The 25,405-nt window shown below is 39.6% G+C and overlaps 2 protein-coding genes across 4 annotated transcripts in view; one reads left to right on the top strand and one right to left on the bottom strand.

Annotated features, from left to right (window-relative positions):
* Positions 1 to 1,776: 1,776 nt before the first annotated feature.
* Positions 1,777 to 3,361, bottom strand: clrn3 (clarin 3). The gene is made up of 3 exons (XM_075457936.1): positions 3,130 to 3,361; positions 2,497 to 2,682; positions 1,777 to 2,368 (listed from the first exon to the last, which is right to left on the bottom strand). The coding sequence occupies exons 1-3, from the start codon at positions 3,359 to 3,361 to the stop codon at positions 2,091 to 2,093; spliced, it is 696 nt and encodes a 231-aa protein (XP_075314051.1). The 3' UTR covers positions 1,777 to 2,090.
* A 1,309-nt stretch (positions 3,362 to 4,670) lies between these two features.
* Positions 4,671 to 25,405, top strand: part of ptprea (protein tyrosine phosphatase receptor type Ea) — a 66,295-nt gene continuing 45,560 nt past the window's right edge. The window contains exons 1-2 of one of the 3 annotated variants that reach the window (XM_075456786.1): positions 4,690 to 4,761; positions 13,144 to 13,320. The gene's annotated coding sequence lies outside the window, so the exon portion shown is untranslated. Of the gene's footprint in view, positions 4,762 to 5,013; positions 5,037 to 13,143; positions 13,321 to 25,405 lie in introns of those variants that run through there. The other 2 variants (XM_075456785.1, XM_075456787.1) reach the window with 2 other exon arrangements.

The following is a 25,405-nucleotide window of genomic DNA, read 5'->3' as shown; positions in this document are numbered from 1 at the left end:
AGCTTGACTCTGAATAAGCCCAGAAGACACACTGGATTCTCTATTCTCTTCTAACAGGCCAAAAATGTCTTTGATTCGTTGTAGAAAGCAGGCATTCCCAGAAATCTAATACATATTTGTGCTGACGACAACAAAGCAAATTGCTGCATCCTTCCACAGATCCCTTGAAGTGTGAAACTTGAAGGAAGAGTGGTTCGTTTGAAGGCAGGTAGAAGGCGTTGCAAGGCTGAGAGGTGCTGCAAAGGGCATGTCCAAACAGACTTTAGGCCCTGAGTGATGGGACACGGGAAAAGGTAACAGGACACTTGGGCCTTGCTCTAATGTCAACACAGTCATGTGAATCACAGCTGTGAACGTGTCTGAAGATCCACAAGACAATAGAGGGCAACTCTCAGCAAGATCTGTGTGAGCCTCCACAGAATCAACAGGCTTTGTTCCCATCACTGTATTTGTCAGCAGTGTTTAAACCTTTGAAACGGATTAAACATGTCTGTAATAGATCTTTATCTCTCATCAAGGCTTTTGCAATGGGATCCAGCCGAGATGAGATACATCACTTGAGTTTAAATGGCTCGACTCAAACACTTCCTCTGCCACGAGTCTCGAATTCATGAAAGTAGGCAAAAATCATTCATATTGCCTTTGTTGGTGATTAATTAACTACAACATGGAGTTTAATATGTAAAGATGTTCCATGTTGATAATGTTGGTGGAAAGTGCTAAGAAATAAGTGCTAAGATATAAGGTCCAAAATTTCCTCTAGGAGTTCAACCAGGCTCTTGTTACATTAACATCCTGGATAATACCGCCTCCATATGTTGAAAAAAAATGTTGCTTCATAGGATTAGGTGATTAAGTGACGACATGAAAGAACACAAAAGTTGTGACAATGAGACTTTTCTCTAAAATAACAAGTGGACCTAAACCATGCCAGCAAAATGCCCCCAACAGTACAACAGAGCCCCCAAGACTTCTCACAGTAGGAAACATGCTTTACTTTAATTAGTTGTCGGACTATATATTTACACAATTGCATACATGCAATATATGCTGCAATGAAGACTAGCTGAAAACTCTAACTAACTGCTAACTACCAATCAGAGATGTCTCAGCAGTTTAGTAATGAATTGCAAAGAGAGGTAAAGGGAAAATGAAGTTGGCGATAGTTGGGGAAATATGGAGATTTCACTGTTTGATGACAACTATTTTCCAGTCTGTCTTGCATTTGACAAAATCCTCAAAAAAAAAAATCAACTTGAAATGTTGTGACATCTCTTTGCATTTACATCATGTCAAAGATAGAGGGCAGCAGAGAACAGCAAATTACACTTTCCCCTGTCCCACCTGTTTGAAGTTTCACTTTCAAATTTTTAAATAAATTCCTGAGTTATATAATATATAACTAATGATATATATATAACTAGTAATATAACTCCTAAGTTATATTTCCTCTTATTTCAGTAAATCTGTGACAAAATGTCAAGAATACAGATGGTGGTTGAAACCCATCTTTTAAAACAAAAAAGTCTTAACTTTATCTTATCGGTTTATTCATGTGGTATGCAGACTGTTCGATGAAAGGCACATTTTCAGACAAATAACAAATACTAATGCCCCCGAATTAATAATGAATTAACTAATAGAACTGTTGATTTGAAACATGTTTTTATGATGATTTTAGACTGCTGTGAAAAAGATTGTCTAAAATTGTACAACGTCAAGCCAGGAACTATTACGTTGTATCATCACATTACATATCACATCATACATTCATACACAGAATAAATAGGTTGTGAAGAGTGTAATTTCATGTCAAAAAGCCATAAACCAAAATCAATTCATGTGACTGAACTTCCTCTGAAATCTAACTGAAACCATGAAATGATTCAGCTGTTGCTCATGATGTTGCAACATAGAACTGGGACGTTTTAAGGGATATGATCAATCCTTTTTTTTCTAATATTTCAATACAAAATGCTACGAACCTATTTACAAACCTATTTTTGCACTTTGTGCATTCATCTTTTCTCATAAAGTCTTGAGCAATTTGGCAGTTTCACTCAAAAGCTGACTTCTTTGTTTGTATGATACTAATACATCATGATTTCCTTGGGAGCATCCTCTGTCGGTCTCTCCTGTTCTCGTCTATGTGTGTAGGCTACGTGTTGATACATGTAGACTAAGACAATGGCAAACACAGTTAACACCAGGTAAGGAATGACCAGGTAATATCCAACCCCCATCTGCATAGATTTGTCCCCCAACTCTATCTGAATGTCCGGAATGATGACAGTAATCAGGTCGTCCGCAATGTTGGTCACACTGACGTTCACCACAAATATGATAAGGATCACCAGAGACGCGCATGCTGCGAAGAAAGAGTGACATTAGTCCTGCTGCACATTAAAGAGAGGGACAGAAATTACATCTGAACATTCATGTTTCATGTTTTCCACCTCTGTTAATCCCGGATGATCTCACGTTGGTGTCACTTACCACTGATAGAGCTGCAGGTGTAGACTCCAACAGGCCCCATGTAGGTCTCATAAGGGTTACTGAAAATGTTGTAGAGGGAGATGAGGATGCTGCCAGCAGAAAACAGCAAACACAGGGCCAACAGGCACACCACCAAAATATGGAGGACCAAAGGCGTAGTTCCCTTTTCTCTCAAAGTAGGAATCACTACACAAAACATACACACAAACACAAACAGGAGTTACATATATCACGTCTTGCGTGTATTGTATAGTCAAGAAGTAGGTAGAAGAGTGACACATTTGTTCAAAAAATATTTTTGTTAAGCCACGGCTTAGAGTGACTGTCTTCCAGTGGGAAGGTCGACAGCAGGAATTATCCTTGAGAATAACACTCAACTCCACAATGCTTCTGATATCTCACAGTAACACTGGAGACTTAAGCAGAGACTTTAGCAAGACTGTAGCCGAGTCTTTTTGAAAGACATGCAGCTGTTTAACAGTGTTTAGCATTATTTGATGGCAGTAAAGCTAACAGAAAGATATTTTTAAAACCTGTCAAATTCAAATTCTCTGAAGGTACATCTTTATATATATATATTCAATTTTTTAAAAATCTTTTTCTGTATGGACAAACTGGCCCATGTTAAGTTACCTTCAAAGCCAGCACTAGCTCCGAAACTGGGACAGGACAATCTGATTAATATTCCATCGAAAAGCCCAAGTGTGATCGCTGCACTTCCATTAAATAAGGTACTTCCCTCCATCGCACACGGTCTTTCAATCTTAGCCCAATCCGTTGATATGGCAAACCCCAGCACACATACAGATACGGAAGTAATCAACGCACTGGAAGAGAAATGGAGACTTTTTGTAAGGGATGGCATTATCGCTGTATTCCAGTTGCTAGTTGAATCTAAATTCAAGCGTTTCTTCCCTAAAGCACCGATGAAGTCTCAGAGACAGATATGCGACTTTGTGATCCTCTGAAGATTTCCTTGTTCAGGTTACCTCTTCTGGGTGGAGTGCAATCTGGACTGCTGGTCATAAAATCTCTTGTTTATAACTGTGACCTTTGGTTTGACGGAAAAAAGGCCATGGTTGCCATAGTAGGGACAGCAGTTTCTTCTAAACAGGATGACTTTGTCATATCTGCTCTCAGACTGCAAAAGAAAATAATTTTGTTTGTCTGAATGTGGATTAAGGACTTCAACTACCACCAATAGTTAACACTAAAATATCTCAATTTGATTTCAGTGAAGAACTCTAGTTCAATCTGTTATGTGGTGTTCTACTGCACTTTGAGGGATGTATGTTTATGGTCCTTGACTCAAAGTCCTGTTCTCAATATTGTTGTCCATAAAAGTTCAAGCAGATGAATGATTTACCCCACTTAAAAAAAAAAAAAAGAAGTTACATGAAGAAAGAGGAATGATCATCTAATCACAAGGATGTGACACACTAAAGCCGTGACAGAGGCTGGCGTCATTTCAGAGAAAACTTGAGGACTGATATCCCTCCTAATTACTGTACATTTTAGGTAAACATTTACAGAGATGTTTCTATAAATAACCAGAACGATCACAGACAACACTGTGCACTATGTCCCACCTGGTTGGTTCCAGGGATTTATGCCACAAAATTAATCTGTTTTTACAAGACAAGACAGGAGGGGTGTGCTATTTGTCCAACATCGATGGAGCTATAAAACATCAGGAGCACCTGGTTCCTGTTAATGACAGATACAAATGGAAAAGGATAAGATCTGGTCACCTTTTTCCCTGCGTCTGATCCCTGATGTATTTCATTGTTTCATTACTGCCAATTATTCTTCTATTCTTCATACTTTCGTCAAATGATACAGTTTTTACATGTATACATTTTCTGTTCAATTATACATTATGTTTATATCCGCATGATTTAGGTCAAAATAAATACAAAATAGTTTAGACTGATTTATAAAGATTTGTATGCCTATCTTCAAGAAAATTTGAAGTCCCTTGTGTTTACCTTAAACTTCAACCCAGGAGTGAATAAATGAAATATAAGTTACTGTGAACTACAGTGTATGACAAACTGGAAATGTTCACGCTGTAATAACGTTTCAGACCACAGTGAGGCTCTCTCTCATCGAAGGGAGAGCTTCGGTGTGGTTTTTGACAGGCAGCTCGGTTTTGTTGGAGTAACCACAAACTCCTCCTTCCTGGTGACAGGCGGCAACACTGAAGCGTCGGCTCGCCTTTTCCAAGACAATCTGCGCTCAGGACTCAGTACTGAAGCCATAAAGGTGAGTAATCTTACTTTATCTAATCATATCGTTTATTTTTTTTATCACCTTGACATTAATCAAGAAAGCGGGAAACGTAAAAAAAAATCCCAGTCACCCCGTGTTACCTGTCCGTTACGCACAGCAACGCGTGGCTGATTTTTCACACGAACCGTCCATTTCAGGTGCGCACGCTTCTCTAATCTGTCAGTGAATGCTTTCATCGTTAAAGTGGCGTCGTTGCTTGTCGTTGGTTTTTGGAGCTTTGACAACCTGCAGCGACTTCAGTCAACCCGGTGCGTCAAAGTGGGTTAATGGATCAAGCGTATGGAGTTTTTGTCCCTTTCCCCTGTCTCGATCTCCTCTTGTATCTGTCCTGTCTCTTTTCTGCCTCCATCACCATGAAGTATATAGTTAATTTCTTCATATTTGGTGTCTGAATTCTTCTCTGGGTGGAATGCAGTTGAGCCAGTTCCAACACGTCGGTGAAACGCAGCTTTGTTGGTGTTTAGATATCATGATGGATCTGCCAAGACGGTCAGGTTTTTGAGTTATGTCATGAGATTTGTCTCCTCTTCGGTATTCGGTCGAAATGTCGTGTATGGGGATTTTTTTTAATTTATTTTTTTTCAAATCTTGAGTCACAATGTAATAATCACTAGACATAACATTAATCCCCTTAGGCTAGATATCTATCAGGGGAGGTCAGAGGTCAGGATCAGCACCAGATCAGCATCCTGGTTGCAGATTGCCTGTAGCGGGGAACGGATGATGCTCTGCTGGTCTGACATTTTTCCTCTTGGACCATGGAATTAAAAGGCTAAATGAACACAGACAATAATGATTCGCTCTCCTGAACAGGCTTCAATAGAGAAAATAATCCAGCATACTTTTGCTGTCAAATGGTTCGCTTGGTCCTAATTTAGCATTTTTTTGGATTAAATGCTATGTTTTGAGCAACACATGGCCGGGCAATGAAATGCTGTTAAATTACTTTTAATGACTCTGTTAGTCAAACTGACAGGACCAATTACTGCAGTTTGAGCAAGGCTGCCTCCAAAATGAGCACATAAGTAAAGAAGGCGTGCTTTTTTTTTAATTGGATGAGATTAACTAGCATCATTTCTTGAAATAAGACATCATTGCAAGAAAGCCCCCTCAGAGCCAGAGACCTGAATTCTCTTACTCAGAAAAAACGTCAAACTTGCCAAGTGAGCAAGGTTCGACTGGATTTTTATTGACTCAAGCCAGCTGCTAGACTTTAGCAGAAAATTAACTATTAATTGTGTTTCATTGTCAGTCCCACTTACATGAGAAACCAGGGATATTGTCTTAAACAAGGTTTTATTTAATGCAGTGCTTTCAGTTTCATATTGATTAAACCTGTCTGATTTTAATCTCTTTACCTTCTCCTCTGTCTTGACTGTCTTTGTTACTTCATTGTGAATTTAACCTCAGTTTCAGTTAGACCTTTGCAAGTATTGCTTTTTCTTTGGTAAAAGCTATTGAACTAAACAAATAAACTGTATTTCTCCAGACAAATGAGGCTGCGTGAGGTTTTAGGAAGACATAACATTTGACTGCTGAGAGCTGTTGGAGGATCAATCTGTCTCTCATCTTCCAACTAGCAATATTTTACTCTATAGGAGTTTCAGTCTTTGAACTCACTGGAAAAAAAAAAAAACATGATGTAGCTGCAATAAAATGTTTCAGTGGGTGGGCGGAAATAAGGGTGTGAAGGTTGCTTATACTACTTATTTTTTTTTAAATCTCTTAATAAAATGCTACCGGTTTCTAACTGCAGAAGCTATTATCACCCCACTTTTAATGGCAGCTTAACAATTTCAAGATGTTCTTCCCCATTTTTTTTTTCTCTTTTTTTCTGTTGTGAACTGTGAAATGGTACATTGGAAAGCTTGTGTGAGCCTGCTGATTAAGTGTGGGTGTGCTGTGCAAAACGAACATGCAGCATGTGGTGATTAATGAAATCCACAGTGAGGTGGGGATGAACGAGTTGTGTGTACCTGGAGCCTCTAACAGCTTGCTGGATAAAAAGGTAATTTTGACAGCCTTTTAGTTCATTTCATAGCTTTTCCACCCTCCGTCTATCTGCCATAAGTCCTGGAAACACTTGGATTCAAACTTTGACGACACACTGTGCTGTGCTCTCTCTGAAGCCACCAGCACATGAACTACACTCAGCTTGATGGTTTTTCAAGCAAATGCTTTTTTCTCAAACAGGCGTAGGGAAAAAAAAAAAACAGATTTGTGTAAAGTTGCAATATTTAGGGATGAGCTCGGCCCGACCCAGAACTCGTCAGTCATTTGCCAGCAGAAAGGGTTTTGGCACAAGTTGAAGACAGGCTCATGAATTACTTGTGGAAAGTGTTATTGTAAGATATTCTTTTTTAAGAAAACAGCATTTGTATTCAACCTGTTTTTTTTTTCTGCTTTTATTTTGGCTTGCCTTGGTGGTAGCTTGCTAAAGCACATTAAGCTGCAGTATGTTGCAACCAGAGGCTTGTTTGTGCTTGCGGCTAATGCTGCAGAAGGCAAACCCTGCAGTCTGTCTTTAGATTTTGGCATCATGTTTAAATAATATAATATTGATAGAGGATATTTTAAGTCCTGTAGAAAGCAGAAGAAGAGTTAACCCTCACTTAATAAGGCAATTGCAGTACTAAGTTTTACATAAATTCCAAGTGAGTGGGGAGAGGTTGGTATAGGGCGGCGTACAAATTGTGTTAGATCGGATATTCTATTTACATAGGTTAAAAAATGTGAACTGTAATTGAAAACATGTAACAGTCCAAACAAAACCCTGGTAAGCAGAAGCAGGGTATTGTAGAGGTGTATTTGCTTTCTCCAGAAAGCCCTGAAGCCACAAAGTGAGATGAGAGCTCAGTAACACACAAAGGGTGCGTCATCAGATGAGGCTTTATTAAACACAAGGTGACCACAGTGACCATGTACAGCTGTGCAAACTGCAACAGTACCTGCCCAATTTCTCTTTCTCGCACGGGTCCCTCCTCACCGTGTGATCTGGTACACCCTGGGCCTGCAGTACTGAAAAGCAAGCGAAAGACTTACTGTAAAAGTTTTTTTCCTATTGATTAGCTTAATATAAAGTGTAATGAGTAGATTTTGGTGTGACCTTTGGCTTTTAAATGAACACTAATACACTCACGCTACAACTTATACAACTCTCGCTTTTCAAGGTTCTCTGGAGGTTTGATCTAACAAACATCTTGGAGACCTTGTGGATTTGTCATGTCTTGTTGCGTTTTGTCTGTTCATGTAATCCCAAAATAACTCTACGATGCTGAAATCGGGGCTCTGTAAGATTCCATGCCATCTGTTGCAGGATTATTTATTCTTCTTGTAGCTGAAGACAGTTCTTTAAGACTCTGGCTGGAAGGTTGTTGTGGTTGACATGCTTTAGTCTGAATATGAGGCAGTCATTGAACCCAAAACATCTGAGTGCTTAAAACTGGTGAACTTGACTTTATGCAAAAATTGAAGTTGGGCAGATTTGTTTACTCTTAACTGCGTTTAAGACTCAGCTGGGTCACCGATGCAGTGAAACAGCTGGACAAAGCTAGATCAAAGTTTTTCGTCTTTCAGATGAAACACTATCTGTTTAAATTAAAAGGATGCATTGCTTGCCTGGAAAATCAGGAGGGTCAAGCACATGAAACATGAAAGAGACAGTATTTTTGGATGTACTGAAAGTTAATTCAACACATCATTTCAAAATCGTCTTATAGCCTTCCATCTATCTCGCATAACATATCTCTACCATGATGTTTGCAATGAAAGCACAAAGATTGTGTCTCTCAGCTGGCTTGGGAATGCTTCTGTATTCCCTTGGAAGAAATGGAGGAAGTGGCTGAGTAGAGGAAGTCGAGGGGATCTTTCCTTAGACCGCTGACCCTGCAACTTGGTCTCGGATAACTGGTAAAGGATGGCTAGATTGACGGATGGCAAGTCAGCTTTCAAGCAAAAATGTTAAGACATTTGATTTAGTTACCTTAGTTTTAGACCAGTTGATTAACTAATTTATCAAGAAAGTTGTGCAAATAATTTCAGTGTAAGTAATTGCTGTTAGCCACCATTTTTGACGGATGGGAAGAAAATACTTGCGACCAAGATGCCTAATTACAGGTTATGCCCTTAATGTGGACCTGGATTGTAAGCCTCTCAGACAAAGAGCGGTTTTACTTTACATGGAGGCCTGCAGGGGGGAAAGTGTCAGAAGTTTCCCTAAGATGAAACAGTTTTAAGCAACAGAAATATTTTTTCTGTTATGTCATTGTCATGTGGCCCCCTCAGAGTTTGTAGCAGATTGAAACCAAAAGCTCAGCCTGTATGTTGTGAATAAAAGAATGTAGCCTGGGGACATACGGAATGATGTCACTCCGCAAGTTGTAATACGGGCATACCCACTCCAGGCAACGCATAGTTTTTCTATTGTGTGTCTGTCAGTTGCTACATGAGCGCATTACAAAGAACACAAGAAAGCTATTACAGGACAAGTTTTGGGACACTGAGCCAGTGCTTAAATCATTCAAGCATGTTGTGCAGCAGCGTGTATTGTTGTAATGTGGGTTGAAATATGAAAACCTAATCTGGTGACCTGCTCAGAGAAAAGCAGGATGTAGTCCAGAAGAGATTAACTTAATTTGCTTTTTGGACTTATTTAACTGAAGTGAAAGCAAACATGTCCGGCTTTGGCTTAAAACATGTTTCAGTCGACTTTATTTAATTGCAGTGAATGGCAAAAAAACAAATATTGGTCTTCTGTGGAAAAAATATGCACATGGCACGTCACACCCATACATAGACTGATGTTAATGATGATGTATCGCGTCTGTGCAGTTAAAAGTTGATGCAAATTATTTGAAATCTTTCTTGCTTGGAAATGTTTTTTAACAGAAGCGCTCAGTGCAGAAGAGTTACTTTCCAGTCATTTTTGCAGCACAATAAACTCTGAAGCCAGACGGGAGATGCATCAAGGTCTCGAACTGTCTTGTGACTTATCAGCCTGTGCATGTGTTGTCAGATAGCTGTACTCTGTGCAATAACTTCTCTGTGGCCCCTCTCTAAATGCTCTGCTGCTGCCCCTCATCTCTCTGCTGAGGCATTAATGTTGGGTCATATTCTTTTAGCAGTCTGACATTAAATCCACTGGGCTTAGTGCTTGTTGGATGTTTTACAGTTCATACACTTTGGACACTGATCATATGGCGATAACGTAAAAGCTGGGTGTAACCATTGAGAGAGAAAAAAAAGTGATTTAAATAGTGAGTGAAAGAGGAAATAATGGTTTGGCTGTGTCACTACAAAGGTTGTTGATATGGAGGAGTACTGTGCTTAATGAATAATGGATGCTTACTAAAGCAGCCCATTTCCTATTCATTCTTTCAAGGCTGCTGCAAAGGGAGTTGTGTGTGATCGTCATGTCAGCCCTTCAATATTTTCATTGTATTTTCAGCAGTCTGGTGGAGTTTGAAGGCTGTGGAAACACCCCGTTAACGTTTTCACACAAGTACAAAAGGAGGATTCAAAAGAACTGCTTATTCTATTTAAACACTTGAGAAAGATAAATTCAGATAAACCATTTTAACACACAAGCAGTCATTTATGGTCATACTGTTATTTCATTCATTCAACTTCTGCTCAGTAGTTTCTTTTAGTGTTGGTGCTCCTGCTTCTTGGAGTAATTACAAATATACAGATGAGAATCTACAATCATTTCGATATCCAGGTTGTCACTTTATATTTTGAAAAAGTGGTGTGGAAGGAGAGGCCAGACCTCTTTCGTCATAAGCACCTTTTGACTTCTGACTCTTTGGGAAGCTTTGCTGTGTTGAGGCTGTGATGGTTGTGCGTAAGTGAATGCAGTTGGATGCGGCAGTGAGCCCACAAACAGGGATTAGCTGACATGCCCTGCATGCAGATATATATGTCGCAGGCAAGCACCGTAAAGCACTAATGTATGGGGTGATAATCCGAGCTGTCCTGGATGATAGAAACCACAGTTAAAGGCAGTGTGGATCGTGCAGCATGCTGAAAACATAATTGGATGATTGGACCTCGAACATGCTTCTTGCTGAGCTCCTGTCACTATGTTAGGATGTCCTTTCAGCTGCTGTCGTGCTGTGGAATTGCACAGCTGTTTCTGTGAAATGAAAACAGAGGTTAAGCTAAAACCATGGAGATGGAGGGACACGCTGGAAAGTCTCATGTTTATGACAGTGAGGCAAACTTGGCCAATAATAAGAGGGAATATGTTGTTTTATCATGCCGCTGTAAATGTTTAGGAGCTAATAGCAGTAAAGGCAGACAAAAGAAAAGGAAGTGGTTCCAACAGATACACATGCATACCAGTCAGCTGGTGTGGGACATGGTCTGCCACTTTAGTCCACACTGGAGAATGTTCGAATGAACATTCATGTTCCGCGGTGAATTAATGACATTAATTGGTAATGGCACAACTAATGTTGCTCAAAGATCTAGCTGCTACAGAACGTATTCACTTGTTTTGTCTCACAGTTACTGCAGTGACACAGCTTGATGAACAGGGCAGTCTATTGTTAGAATTCTGATCAAAGATATTGTTCCAGGTATCAACTGTCAGTGATATCCTGATATCTCAGAACTGAGAAGTCCTTACCATTTGATTAACAACATTATTATGCCCGTCAAACAAGTTCGATGTCTTGTTTTACAACTCTAGCCAGTTTATAGCACATATGACATATATTTTCCATGAGAGAATAAATCACGAATAGGAGTCATCAATAATAAATTGGAGTGGAGATTATTACAGTGCTGGTGCTCTTGGAAGATTGGACTGATTCATGCATGTAAGAAAATACATGTGGCACTGACAGTGTCACACTGACCTTCAACTATGGAGATCGATTCTATATGCGCCGTGAAACACTTAGACTTTGCAGCAGTGCTACTAATTAAAACGGCTCATGACTTCATGTGCATGCTTTCTCTTTGTAATGTCCAAGGTTTTCATGCAAATAAACAAAACTGTGCTGCACCATATTTTGATTTCCATCACAGCAGTTGGTCATACAATATGTTTTCCCACTGGGAAAGCGCATTGTTGACAATAACACTCCCCGAAACACTGCCAAAGCCTTTTTGTGCTCACCCAGAGATATGCCAGATCCACACTCTTCGCTTACAGTGATGGGGCATTTGCTTATCATCTGCTGCTTTGACGCCATCAGTGATATTAGTAGCAGGATAGAAATGGAGTGCAGTAGGAATATTTTCAGCTTTACTTGTAAACTGTTTATTAGATATTGTCTAAATGAGTGAAAACTTTGCCAAAATATATCAATAATGCAAAATCCAATTTTTGCATTCCGTTATTTAAAGGTTTCTTAAGCATTTCTGGCCTGGGGATGATAATATTATCTTCTTGAATTTTACTTGAAAAAATATGAATAAATACATTTTGTGATTCTCTTGCTTATTGTTTCAATCTGGTGCAACAAAAAAAGACAAAAACAATCCATTACAATAATAATCTAACCGTTTATATATATATATATATATATATAAAAAAAAAGCACATCTGATTCCAAAACCTCAAACAAGTATGCAAAGGAAGTGGTGCTTCTTTGCTCAGGAGCAGTTAACAACTTCACAAGTCTTGGAGATGGAGTGCTGGCTACATATGGTGATGATAATTGAGAAAGTGCTAACAGCCTAGTTCCTCCAACACCCGCCCACTCACTGTCTTGGTCTCCAAGTTTAGTGGCACTTTGTACGGTGCGACAGTTGTGTGTTGGATAACAATGAGCAGGTCAGAGACGGTCATCGGGGAAAAGAACAGTGTTTTCTCTGCTGCTCTCTAAACGAGAAAGGAGGTTTTAGATCAGTGTAATCCTAATAATGATGTGTCCAGGGGTGAATATCACAATGTGTGTCTTTGTAGGTCCAGCCTTGTAAGTGGGCAGCTCTTCACACAAACGTTTATTTCATCACTGCTAAACTCTGACTTGTTTCAGACTTCTTCCTCCCCAGAAGGGAAAATACACACCATTGGGTATAGCCACATGTGTGTGCCCCAGTTGTTGTTTTGTATCATTACACCACTCCTCCTTTGGTTGTACATTTTTTTGTTGTGGTTCTAAATCTATGTGGCATGCTTCTTTATTAGTTATACTAATACAAGTCCTTATTAGAGATGTTTGGGGTATTATACATATAGAATTCATCTTTAATTTGCTTCCTCCTTTTTTTTTTGTTGCATGAAATTACACTCCTGACTGTACATAGAGTATTAAGTCCAGTTATCGACCTTGTTGGGTAGTGGAGTGTGACACATGGAGGATATTGGAGACTGAAAAAATATATATACTCTGTTTGCTGCAGAGAGAGGGATCAACACAGAGACAGGAAAAGATGTGATCATCAGATCTGTCGTCCCCGGAGAGGGAAAACGCCCTCCGCTCTGAACACACTAGGACACTGTCATTTTCACTCTTTTATAGTTGCTTGGGATGAACTAGTTCAACATAAGGAGACGGACAGTACATAACAGGACTTCAGGTATTGTTTTATTTTTAATTTTTTTTTCAATTTTAACCTGAAAATATCCATTGCAGTGGCTTTTACTGAGGCAGATGTTCAGCCTGTTGTGTCCGACGTGGCGTTTTAAAGCAAATCTCACACTTGGACACAGTGCTCTAAGCCATTCGTGATGCCTGGCCGACTTGGCTGCACTACAACAGGAAATAAATAAAAGGCTCTGCCATGTTACTAAAGCATTACTGTACTATCACATTCAGCAGCTGGGCCACAGCAGGGGACTAGTTAGCTGCTTAGTTGGCCAGAGAGATACTTTCAGCTTCACTATAAACTCACTACAGACTAGTTGGGATCCACTGTCATTGTATTCAGCTTGAGTTGTACACTTGGTCCACATTTGGCCTGTGCACTTTTATTTCCCCTCCTTGTAAACAGCCTGAACTTCTATGTCTCAGCTTGATTGTTTTCATTGTTCACTTGTGGGAGTTTGATACTACTAGCTGCCACCATGGCTGTCAAGGATGAGCTCCAAAAATACAAGCGAGGTGAACCAGAGGATTGTTTTCATAGCTTCCCCACCCATGTTGATACTATCATGTCGGTGTGGAGTCTGATATAAAATCCTACATGCTTCAGGCCACACATTTCTCCTGGCATTCCTGCGCCTGTAATTGGGTATTGTCACAATATGGAGGGGGGTTGGGTGTAAGCTGTGAGGGGGAAATGAAAAGGAAGAGGGAGTGGAAATGGGGGTGGATGTATGTTCCACTTCAAACTACCACAACCACAAGCATAACTGGGAAAGATGAAATGCATGGAGCCATGGTTATACCCCCTCCCATCATGAAGAGACACATTTGCATGAGTCCAATTAGCTTTCCTTCAGATCCTGCTTTGGTGTTGGTGGCAGGGGGTGCCTGCTTCTTGGATCTCCTCTCTTAAAGCATACAGTGTTTGCCAGAGATGGCAGTGAAATGCCAGCATGGTTGTTTGGTGATTTTTGTTTGTTGGAGATTATTTATTAGTTTAGTTTACAGTGACATAGAGCAGGGGTGAACTTACCTAAAAACTTTGTCCTATCATTTTTCTTTACGTACAGAACTTTAACTGACAAAAATGTTGATTAGCAATTTTCTATGCCATCGATCAAGAATAAAAGCTAAGCATTGGCTGTTTCAAGCCTCTTAAAGCTTTTGTAATTTACACAGAGTAACTTCAATCTCTACATATTTCAGTAGATAAGTAGAACAAAACCATTAATCTGGAGAATGGTACATTTTCTGAGACGTTATCGACAAAACACTCAACAAAGAATTAGAACAGAGATGGGAAATGATTGTTAGGTTGCTCCTACAGTACATTGGATTTTTAAAATTAAAATCTTTCAAATTCTCCACAGACATCCAGTGCATCTCAGGCTATGTACACACGTAGCCGGGTATTTTTAAAACCGAATATTTCCCCCCCTCCATTTATAAAATAATTTGTATCCACATTACCTCGTTTTCGAAAAAACACCTTCCACACATAACCGAACATCTGCGTTTTCACCTGTCTTGACAACCCGAATGCATTTGCTGTTTTGCGCAATCTGCCCTCGTCAGCTAAATAATAAAGTGTGCACGCAACTTTTTTGAGCACACTGACAGGTGCATGACAGTGGACTGCCCCTCGATATGAGGACGTAATAATTCCGACAGCGACAGGAGTGAGGACCGGGACATGCGAAAATTGTCACGCCATTCCTCTGGGAGTACGACTTGGGCGTGTAAAATCAAGGCAGTAAACAGCGCCTGCACAATAATAACCACCACAGTTCTCAAGGCATCCATGCTTCTTCAGTTAGCAAAGGTCGCACTTTAGACTTTAAAGCAGATTTGTTGTTGTTTTGGCGCATATTGTGACGTTTGAAAACGCAAAACGGCCAAAACGGAGTTTTCAAAAATCTTCACTTTGCCCGGAGTTTTTAAAAACATTCGTTTACGATGCGTTTTTATGCGTTTTCATGTGGATGACAGGTCCAAACGTAGAAAAATATATTCGTTTTAGCAGATACCCGGCTACGTGTGGATGGGGCCTCAGTGTCTACCTGTTTTGCATGTGTATTGCTTTTTAATGAGCAATTCAGAATGTCTTGATGCAGTCCAGTTACTAGAGAAAGTGTTGCCATGCTACCTCTCCAAAAATCTGGGATATGTGTCATCTCTGCATTTTTCTGCCACAGATACTTATAACATGAAAATCTTTTAGTCAAAAGATGTCTCTTCAATCTCATCAATAGTGATGCTCTGTGGGGAACATACAGTTGTTTTAATGTTGTATAAAAAGACCAGAGCATGATATTTTGTCCAAACCCTAACCAAGAAGTTCTTCGTTTTAGTACCTAAACTTTAGAAAAGAAACCAGAGATTTACCATGAAAACAAAAAGCTGCTGGCACAAGGAACTTTTTGTTGTTCAAGGCATGGCAGCAGTGGTTTCTCATTGGAGATGAACTCCAATGTGGTCCCCTTTATGAGGGTCAATTGAATTACGTCACCCCAGCCAAGTCTAACCAGAAAACATGTGCCAGGAGCATCTCCAAAACGTAGTAGTGTCACAATCTATGGTTGTAGTTCACATGGCATGATTGGAGTCAGCTCAATAAATTTTAAAGTAAATAAATTGTGTTAATGTTTAATTTTTAATTTTATTTTAGAAACATGCAAACCTAACCATGTATATTAATTGTATCCTTAAACATTTTTAACTCCTAAAGGTTCCAAGGTAGACGCGACCTGACATGTAGACCCACCTTTTCTTCTATAATGCTTTAGAATTTGTTCTCTGAATTTTTTTTTTTTAATTTTTTTTTAGCAGCACTGTCTCCTGTCAATTGTATTTGTAAAATGGGGGATGAAAGATTGATAAGGTTTAAAAATAACCAGAGCTATAGGACCCACATACCATCATTAAATCCTGTCAGAAACGTATTGCTCTTTTAGCAAGAAACCAAGTTTAAGTGTGTTTCTCCACAGAGTTTAAAACAAATGTTTGAATGTGGCTGAAAACATTTCTATGGCAAACCCCCGAAATTGTACAGCTGTGCCCCCTGCTGACTTAAATTGGTACCTGCATTTAATATTTGTTTAGGGTATAAAATGTTGGAATATTACAGTAAGTTTAGGCACTATATAGTCAAAAAGAAAAAAAAAAGCCAAAAAAACCCTCATCTGGCAGCCTATCAAATGTGTAGGTTTTCTGCTGCTTTTAAGTCATAAATCAATGATGAAAATATATGTATTTTTTCACCTTCATTATAAAAATAGACAACGATATGGAACTTATAATTAAAGTCACCACAGCCAATGATTTGCGTGGTCAGATGTGGGCTGCAGTGCAACGCTTCCTATTGGTGATAAGGTAGGATTGACACAAATGTGAAACCTCAATGCTTGAAGGTGGGCAGGCCTGATGCTTGGAACTACTGCCAGTCCGTTAGATGCTCAGATGCATCATTAATCGGGCAATTTGATTGATTTGTGCCTCTTTTGCCACTTGGACCATTCCCCACTGCAGGCTGTGCTAGCAAAGCAAAGCAATGGACCCAAAATTCAATTTGGCCGCGTAAGGCGTCACTCCATTCTAAGTGACTGAGAAGTAATACCATTGATGCTTGAAATTTGTACTTGTGAATCCAACCTATTGGAGACACTTGACAAGTCTCTTATGATGCGCTGCAGTAGTGCGCTGCTGGTGTGTTTTCAGCTAAACCTTAACTATTCGTAAGAAAATTAAGAAATCTTGTGAGTGAGAGGGGAAGGTGCAAGGACTGTGGAGAAAGCTATGTAGGATGGGGCTTAGAGTAGCAATCTTTGATATTCAGGTCTGTGGAGTAGTGTTATCCATCATTGCTGTCTTCCTTCATTGTGGCCAAATGATCACTGGTTAGATGTAGAAAGTGACCAAGATGATCTCCATTAATCCTACCGTTGAACATCGCCCCACTGATGTTTTGAAAATTAAACTGCCCCAGTGTAGGTAATAAAGTCAGGAAAACATAGTATTTGTATTATTTCTTAGCCATTGTTGTGAAACTGTAATGTTTTGCACTGTAGGCCAATGTAAGCTTTTGACTGTCTGTCACAAGATTGGGTTAGTCACCAGTGGTATGACATGATGATGTTTAACTCTGGTGAATGGTGGGCTAAATGTGGGCTCTCTTCTCATCTCATCCATCGGATCGGATGGATGGAAGTCTGGACAGAGCAAATGAGCTGAACACATTCTTCAACAGGTTCAGTTCAGGAACAAGCTCACCATCCTCCCCTCCTGTTCCCAGCCAAAGAGACATCCCACCCTCCTCTGACCCACAGCTTTCCTGTAACATCTCCACCTCCACCTCAGTCATGGATTCTTCTGCTTCCACTAGTTTGTCTTCAACCCAATCAGGAGATGCTGCTGTCCCCTTTGCCTCCCCCTCCCACTTTTCTGTTTCTAGAAGTCAGGTGAAGAGGCAGTTGGAGAGACTGAACCGGAACAAGGCTGCAGGTCCAGATGGTGTCAGCCCCCGAGTCCTGAAGGCCTGTGCAGAGCAGCTCTGTGGGATTCTGCAACACCTTTTCAACCTTAGCTTGACCCAAGAGAAGGTACCACTGTTGTGGAAGACATCCTGTCTGGTTCCGGTACCAAAGAAAACTCATCCTTCAGTCATCAATGACTACAGACCTGTTGCCCTGACATCCCACATCATGAAGGTCCTGGAGAGACTCCTGTTGACCCACCTGTGTAAGCAAACCAGCACATATCAGGACCCCCTGCAGTTTGCTTATCGCCATGGAGTTGGAGTTGAAGACGCTATCATACACCTGCTTCAACAAACCCACTGTCATCTGGACAAAGCAGGCAGCACTGTGAGGATCATGTTCTTTGATTTCTTCAGTGCATTTAACACAATCCAGCCTGATCTGCTTCGTCTGAAACTCCAGAAGACTCAGGTGGAGGCCTCAACAATCACCTGGATTAATGACTACCTGACAAACAGACCACAGTTTGTCAGACTGAAGAATTGTGTGTCTAACCAGGTGATCAGCAGCACAGGAGCACCACAGGGGACTGTACTCTCACCATTCCTTTTCACTCTGTACACTTCAGACTTCCAGTACAAGTCAGACTCCTGTCATCTACAGAAATATTCAGATGACTCTGCAGTTGTCGGGTGTATCAGAGATGGACAAGAAGCTGAGTACAGAGAGCTGGTGGACCGCTTTGTGGCATGGTGTGGGAACAATCATCTCATCTTGAATGTTAACAAAACAAAGGAGTTGATTGTAGATTTCAGGAGAAACAGGGTCAGATCAAACGCTGTTTCCATCATGGGAGAAGAAGTGGAGGTGGTTGAGGAATATAAATACCTTGGTGTTCATGTGGACAACAGACTGGACTGGAGACACAACAGTGAAGTCATCTACAAGAAAGGACAGAGCAGACTGTACTTCTTGAGGAAGCTAAGGTCCTTCAAGGTTTGCAACAAGATGTTGCAGATATTCTACAAGTCTGTTGTTGAGATCGTAATTTCCTCTTGCGTCATCTGTTGGGGCAGCAGCATCAGAACCAGGGACCTAAAAAGACTCAACAACCTGATAAGGAAGGCTGGTTCTGTTCTGGGGACGACTGTGGAACCTCTGGAGACAATAATGCAAAGAAGGATTTTGCATAAAATCAAAAGAATTATGGACAACCCTGAACATCCTCTCCATGAGACTGTTATCGGAAAACAGAGTCTCTTTAGTCAAAGGCTTCTTCAGTTTGGATGCAAAACGGACCGCTACAGGAAATCTTTCCTGCCCACAGCCATCAGCATCTATAATAACTCCTTGATTTAATTGAGCTACATCAACATTTAATTTCCCTCTGGGATAAATAAAGTATTTTTTAATTGAATTGAATTTGAATCACATGAAATGGTTGTTGTGTTTTGTAAGGAATATGGATCTGTTGGATATCACTGTAGAAAAAACTGTCAAACATGTTGAATGTCTTTAAAAATCGCTTACCCACTGACAGTGTGCAACTTCTTTTTCTTACTGACCACACTGATCTGTCACAATACCTGCCAGATATGTGCCCATATGCAACCATTACACTTCCGTAGATTATCTTCAGATCCTTGTTTATGATTAGAATCTGTTTACTTTGTGACTTAGAAAGAGATTATTAAACGAGGCGTTCAGCGAGCCATGCTGGAACAGTAGGTGGATAAATGTTTGCTTTTGACCTTTAGTTACTGTCGACATTCTCCACTACATGATATCCTGAGAAGAGATGCCTCTGGTTTTAAATAAAGACAAAGCAGTACAAATATTAGATTTTGTTTGAATCAATCTAAAACTCTCCAATTCAATTGTGATGTGAAGTTGTTTCAAACTGTCCAGTTCAGAGAGAAGCAAAATCGTCTGTTAAGCCTTCCCTTACTTACTGTTTAGGTGCCTGTCAGGCTTTTCTTTCTAGAAAGTCGCTCTGTTCTTTTAGTTTTTGAAGGACTTGCTCATCGGGAGCCAGATTTCAGGGTGTCTTATTTATGGCTCGCAATCATGATTGCTGACATTTAAATTCTGCGAGCCAAGTGAATAGATTCATGATTTTATTTGCTGTAATGACAAGCTGGGATTCCATTCAATACGTGGGGTGATGAAATTGTTGGCTTTGAAATGTCAGTCTGTGGAACTGCCTGCGGTGTAACACTGCTCTTTGTGATGCTTTTACATTCTTACCAAAGATGCATCTTTGTTATTAAAGGTTTTATTGATTTATAACATATACGCACATAACCCTTCCCGGCCCTCCCCACACCCTCACAGGACAAAATTCACAAATAAAACAAAGCAAAACAAATTATAAAATAAAAAAAGGAAAAATAATAATAATAATAATAAAAATAAAAAAAAATAATAACCAGGTCAGCGCATATCAAATCAATAAAAGTTTCACAAAAGATCGAATATCCTCGTTATTCACATCAAACAGAAGTAGTCTCTCTCTCGTCAGTATTTTCCAAAGCAGCAGTTCATCATAGTAGTTTACTTGTCCCAATATTGCAGGAGAGGAAACAATTCCAGGATTTCTTGAAGTTTTTATGTCATTATTTAGCTTGGCCATCATTTGTTCATATGACACTATTTCTAACATTAGTTCCAACCAGCTTTTAACATTGGGAACAGTTGTAGATTTCCATAGTCTGAGGATTATTCTGGCAGCCGTGACCGTCCCCACCTGCACCACAGTGATTTGGTGTTTTGACAAATTAGGCATCACTGTTTGATCTCCAAGTAAGCAGAGTCTTGGTGACATGGGTATACCCACACCTATCCACTTTCCAATGTGTTGTAGTACTATTTTCCAAAATGGGAGAATACATTTACATTCCCATATTGCATGTATAAAAGTTCCTGGTTCATTTTTGCATTTCAAACATAGGTTATTGGTGAGTATGCCCATTCTATAGAGCCTGGATGGGGTGAAATAAAATCTATGTACCATCTTGTAGTGTGTAAATTTCCCTCTTGATTCTTTAATGTATTTCCCATTATCTGATAATATTTTCAACCACTCTTCATCATTAAAAGTGCAGCCAAGGTCCCTCTGCCAGACAATCCCCAGACCTTTACATACATCTTTTTGCATGCTATTAAATAATTTATAGAATGTAGATGCCTTATATTTACCAAAGATGCATCTAATTGAACCTGCTATGTCAACTAGAGTGAGTACATCTCTGAGTTGATTCCTTTAGATATGTCTAGAATTTAATTAGACTGAGGCGTCTCCCAGAATCACTTTACCCAAGCAACATTTTTACTTGAAGTGTAACCGGATTGTTTATTGCTCCAACAACTACTGTCGGAATGATGATTTCTACAGTACATCTGAATTAAAATGTTACGTTATCCATGTTGGCTTTAACTAATCCATGGTGCAACTGCAGTGAGCTGTTTTACTGATTTTGATAGGCTTATAACAAAGTGTCACAAAACAGCTGGGGTGAATTCAGAGTCACATCAGCTGATTGGCAGCTACTCTGATGTCATTTGTTTTTGTGGGGCAAGAACAGGTCTCACTGACTGATCTGTATTCTCTCTCTCTTTCTTTCTTTCTCCCTCAAGTTTTCCAGACTTTGTTTCTTTCCATTGAATTTCCTGAAATCACAAAATATGTTTTATTTTGAATGAAAGGAAGGCATTCTCAAACTGAAAAAAAACCAAGAAACTCTTTCTATGTCTTGAGTTTCATGCTGGATATGAAACTATACTTTGATTTACCCTTGGTCGCATGTTTCTTTAAATCCAGAGCAAAGCAAACTACTGTAAGTAATTTCAGAATAACATAATCCTTCAGTGTTCCATAAAGAGGACTACCATGCCTTAAACCAAATTTCTAAGTCTTAGCCTGAAGTTGGAGCAAAATAAATATGCTAATATATCACTCATCTGCGTCTGTGCTTACATTTTGCACAGTTTCAGATGTCTGTGTGTAAAATCTGTGACTTCTTTGGTGGGAAGCTTATAAATTATGCATCAAAAGCACAATGACACTCACAGTGGCCAAGATGGTAAATTTGTCATCACAAGATATGTGAAGTTGTCTAGACAGTTGGGTGCCATTTTATCACACTTGTGTGTTCCTGCAACGGCATACTCTCTTAACACTAAATCTGTTTTTAATACAAACCAAACGTTTTAATGAGATCTCTTCAGAATATGAGACACTTTATTGTCAGTTTAACCTTTTTTTTTTTAACAGCTAACTGCACTAATAGGCTAACTGCCGTTGGTTAGGTCATAATCTCACAAATCCAGTAGGATTCTGGGGGATTCTGGAGGATCTTGAGACTCGCTGTGGGCTGCCAGTGCTGCCGCTTGTCTAATCACTCCTGACCCTATTAGAAATGAGTCCCTCTTTGTTACTGTGCGGTACTGTCACTTCTAGGGGAACAAATAGTGCCATTGTCTTTTATTGCTGTGGCTGGGATAGAAGTAATATGTAGGCGCAAAGCTGCTACAGGATTGCAATAATCCAGATTCTGTATTACTGACAGTCTAATCTGCACATTTTTGACCCTCTGAGGCTGGCATTGCATCTCGGTTATTATTTTTTGATTGTATAAATTAAAAGGGGTTTCGTTTTTTGCTGATGTCATGAGGGATGCAATATCCTGTTTAGATTTTGTATGTTGTGCAGCCAAGATGCTGCACTTGCTGAGAGCAGAACAGACAGTGTAGCTCAGCCATGCTGCTGGATTTGTCAATTGATCAATCGATTTACTTGAATTCAAGGTGTTCTCCTGAAAGCCTTGTAAATAAACCACTTTTTTTTTTTTTTACTCTCTTTCCTTCTTAGAAAATATTCCTGCCAATGAGACCCACGTGCCTGACAAAGACAATTTAATGCATGTTAAACCATCATGGGATGTGAGCTCTCATGCATAACGTGCAGTAAGGGCAAATGATGCAAATGTAAAAATGGTGATTCTACATGGCATGCCCTCCAAAGGCGCTCTTTGTTCATCACAGAGGGATGCAGAGATGGATGAGAAGATGTGTGTGAAATCCATCACACAGCTGCTAGCTTGGCACACTGATCCTAAACCCCCCCCTTTGCGACCAGAACCCCTCCTACACTTTCTTATCTGCGCTCCTCAGAGCTGTGCACGTGCAGCCTTTTGTTTACAGCTCTTTACAAAGATCAACACAAGTAATCCCCGTGACAGGTAGCATGAGCCCCAAACCGAGCATCACTTTTAATAATGCCAAGTCTGATACCGAGAATTACAACAGAGAATATGTCCAACAACACCAATGCTGTAATGCTTCACTTCATTTAACCAATGTCACCTATATATAACTCATCTTCTTCTTCTTTAAAAAAAAAAAAAGAGAGAATCAGAACCTGTGCATGCACCAAAAATTTAGGGATATATGTGCTACTATATGACTAGTATTATTCACTAGCATGTTTACAATATGCTCCACATCCTATTATATTTAAGTGGAACTTATTTGTACGAACAACTAGGAAAGAGTTATTTAAGACAAAAATAAACAAAGGAGGTCATTTTCATGCTTAGGATGTCACCATCATAAACATCTACTGCTGAGTGTAGTTTCTCTCAGTCTTCATTGCAAATTAGGTCGAAACTATGTCAGCCATGAGGATAGTTAAAAGATTAATAGTTAGGGAATTAGTGGTAAATACATTAATCGGACCACAGAGTAATTTGGATTACCACATTTTTTGTTTTTCTTCATGAGGCTGGTAAATTTAACAAAAAAAAAACGTGAAATATGAGCGTCAGCACATCTGCAGAGCAGGCAGATGTGTCAGTGTGGCTGCCGCAAAATATTCCCGATTACCTGCAGATACAAATTCTAGTTTATATATTTATCATTTAAAAATGTGCACCTCTAAGTGCATAATAAATCTTTGGGAATCGTTGGGAATGCAAGCATAGTGTTGAATAAGTGTAATCATTTATCATTGAATTATTGGACTTTCTGGCTATTGTAGAACCCATATCACTTGACTGCTACACAGAATATAACTTGAGGTAAAATGGTTTTCAATTAAAGAGGGCCTTTTAGCTTTAGCTAGATTCTGCATAGCTCTTTACGGTGTGATTTCTGTTCAGCCTTTCACATACACACACCAAAGGTGCTCTGCTGCCATCAGCAGTAAGTATAGATGGTGTGTTTACGTGCACAGTTAAGCTGAGGTACTGTTATAGCTTGTTTAGGCCTGGTGACATTGTCCTAGCACATAATGTCAGGTTAATCATGCCCTTCTGATACATTGAGTGGCGATATCACCTCCTCCAGCTTCTTAGTACTTTACTGTTTTTTTTCATTGGTCTATTATGCCGGAGCAAAACAATCAACAACTACTTTAGCTAGTGGCAAATTAGTACCAGGTTGAGTAGTGAATTAGACCTCTTTACTGCTTTGTACATTTCATACGTTCTACAAGCTTTACTTTTTCTTACAAATGAGATGAACCTTCCTTTTTATCCTGTATGATTAGTATCTTCCTGAGTTGGTACTGGCTTCTGGCATTAATTCCCTGTCAAAGATCACAACAGGAACTGTAGAGCATCCATAGAGCACCCTGGCCAGTTTATATATACATGCAGGAGACATTTAACTCAGTTTGATTTCATTTGGATTAAAATGTTTACATTTATTTTAAAACTCCAGTTTTTGTTAGACTAATGCAATCTTCTTAAAACATTTTTTTCCTCTAATGTCATGTAAACATGCTGAGTGTCTTGTTGGCATCAGGAGAGGCTTTGGATCAAACTGTCTCCATTTTGATTAGTGGATGACCTACCACCTGATCCACAGTGTTGTAACTATGACTTTGTAGTACTTCTAGATTTACAGATAAGGTGAACCAAAAAAAAAAAACACTGTCTTGAATTAGTTGAAGCGAACAACAAAGTCACAGTGTAGATCACTGTAACTGGTTCACTTGACATACAGGATTTAGCAGTTATGACCCTTCTAGATATCCTTATTATGAGATCATTCATCATAACCTGACAGTGGATGGAATTAAGCAACCATCTCAAAATCTATTTGTGGTGTTAAATGAATCTCACCTGTTTGTGTAAGCTGAGTTAATTTATCAGTCTCATCTGCCGAATTTATCATCACGTCACCAAAGCAAAGCCTTTGAAATGTAACATTATCTTGAATCAGCAGTTCTGGGTTGTATGAGAAGCAAATCAATGGTGTCGCTGGTCGAGTGTGACTTGCCATCCATCAGTCTGTATGCTGACTGGAGCAGCTACTGTAGATGATGTGCTGAATGGCCAATTTCCTGTTACCTGGTAAAGATGGAGTAGCACAGCTCCTATCCTAGCTTTTTCTCTCATGATTTCCCTCAGGCTTGCTGTAATGCAGGTAGGGAAAAGATTAAGATAACACAACACAGATTTTGCATCTGTAATTTGAGCCCCTGGACAGTATGAGATCCAAGGGGAAATCCTGTTTTTGAATCTGTTTGATTTTTGGCAAACAGTAATCTTATACACCAAAGACCAATCCTGAATCCTCTCAGGCCTGTTTGAGATGAAC

The sequence above is a fragment of the Odontesthes bonariensis genome, chromosome 23 (assembly GCF_027942865.1).
Source record: "Odontesthes bonariensis isolate fOdoBon6 chromosome 23, fOdoBon6.hap1, whole genome shotgun sequence".
NCBI classification, from domain to species: Eukaryota; Metazoa; Chordata; class Actinopteri; order Atheriniformes; family Atherinopsidae; genus Odontesthes; species Odontesthes bonariensis.
Note: the sequence above shows the minus strand (reverse complement) of the source record. Positions and strands in the feature narration are given on the sequence as shown.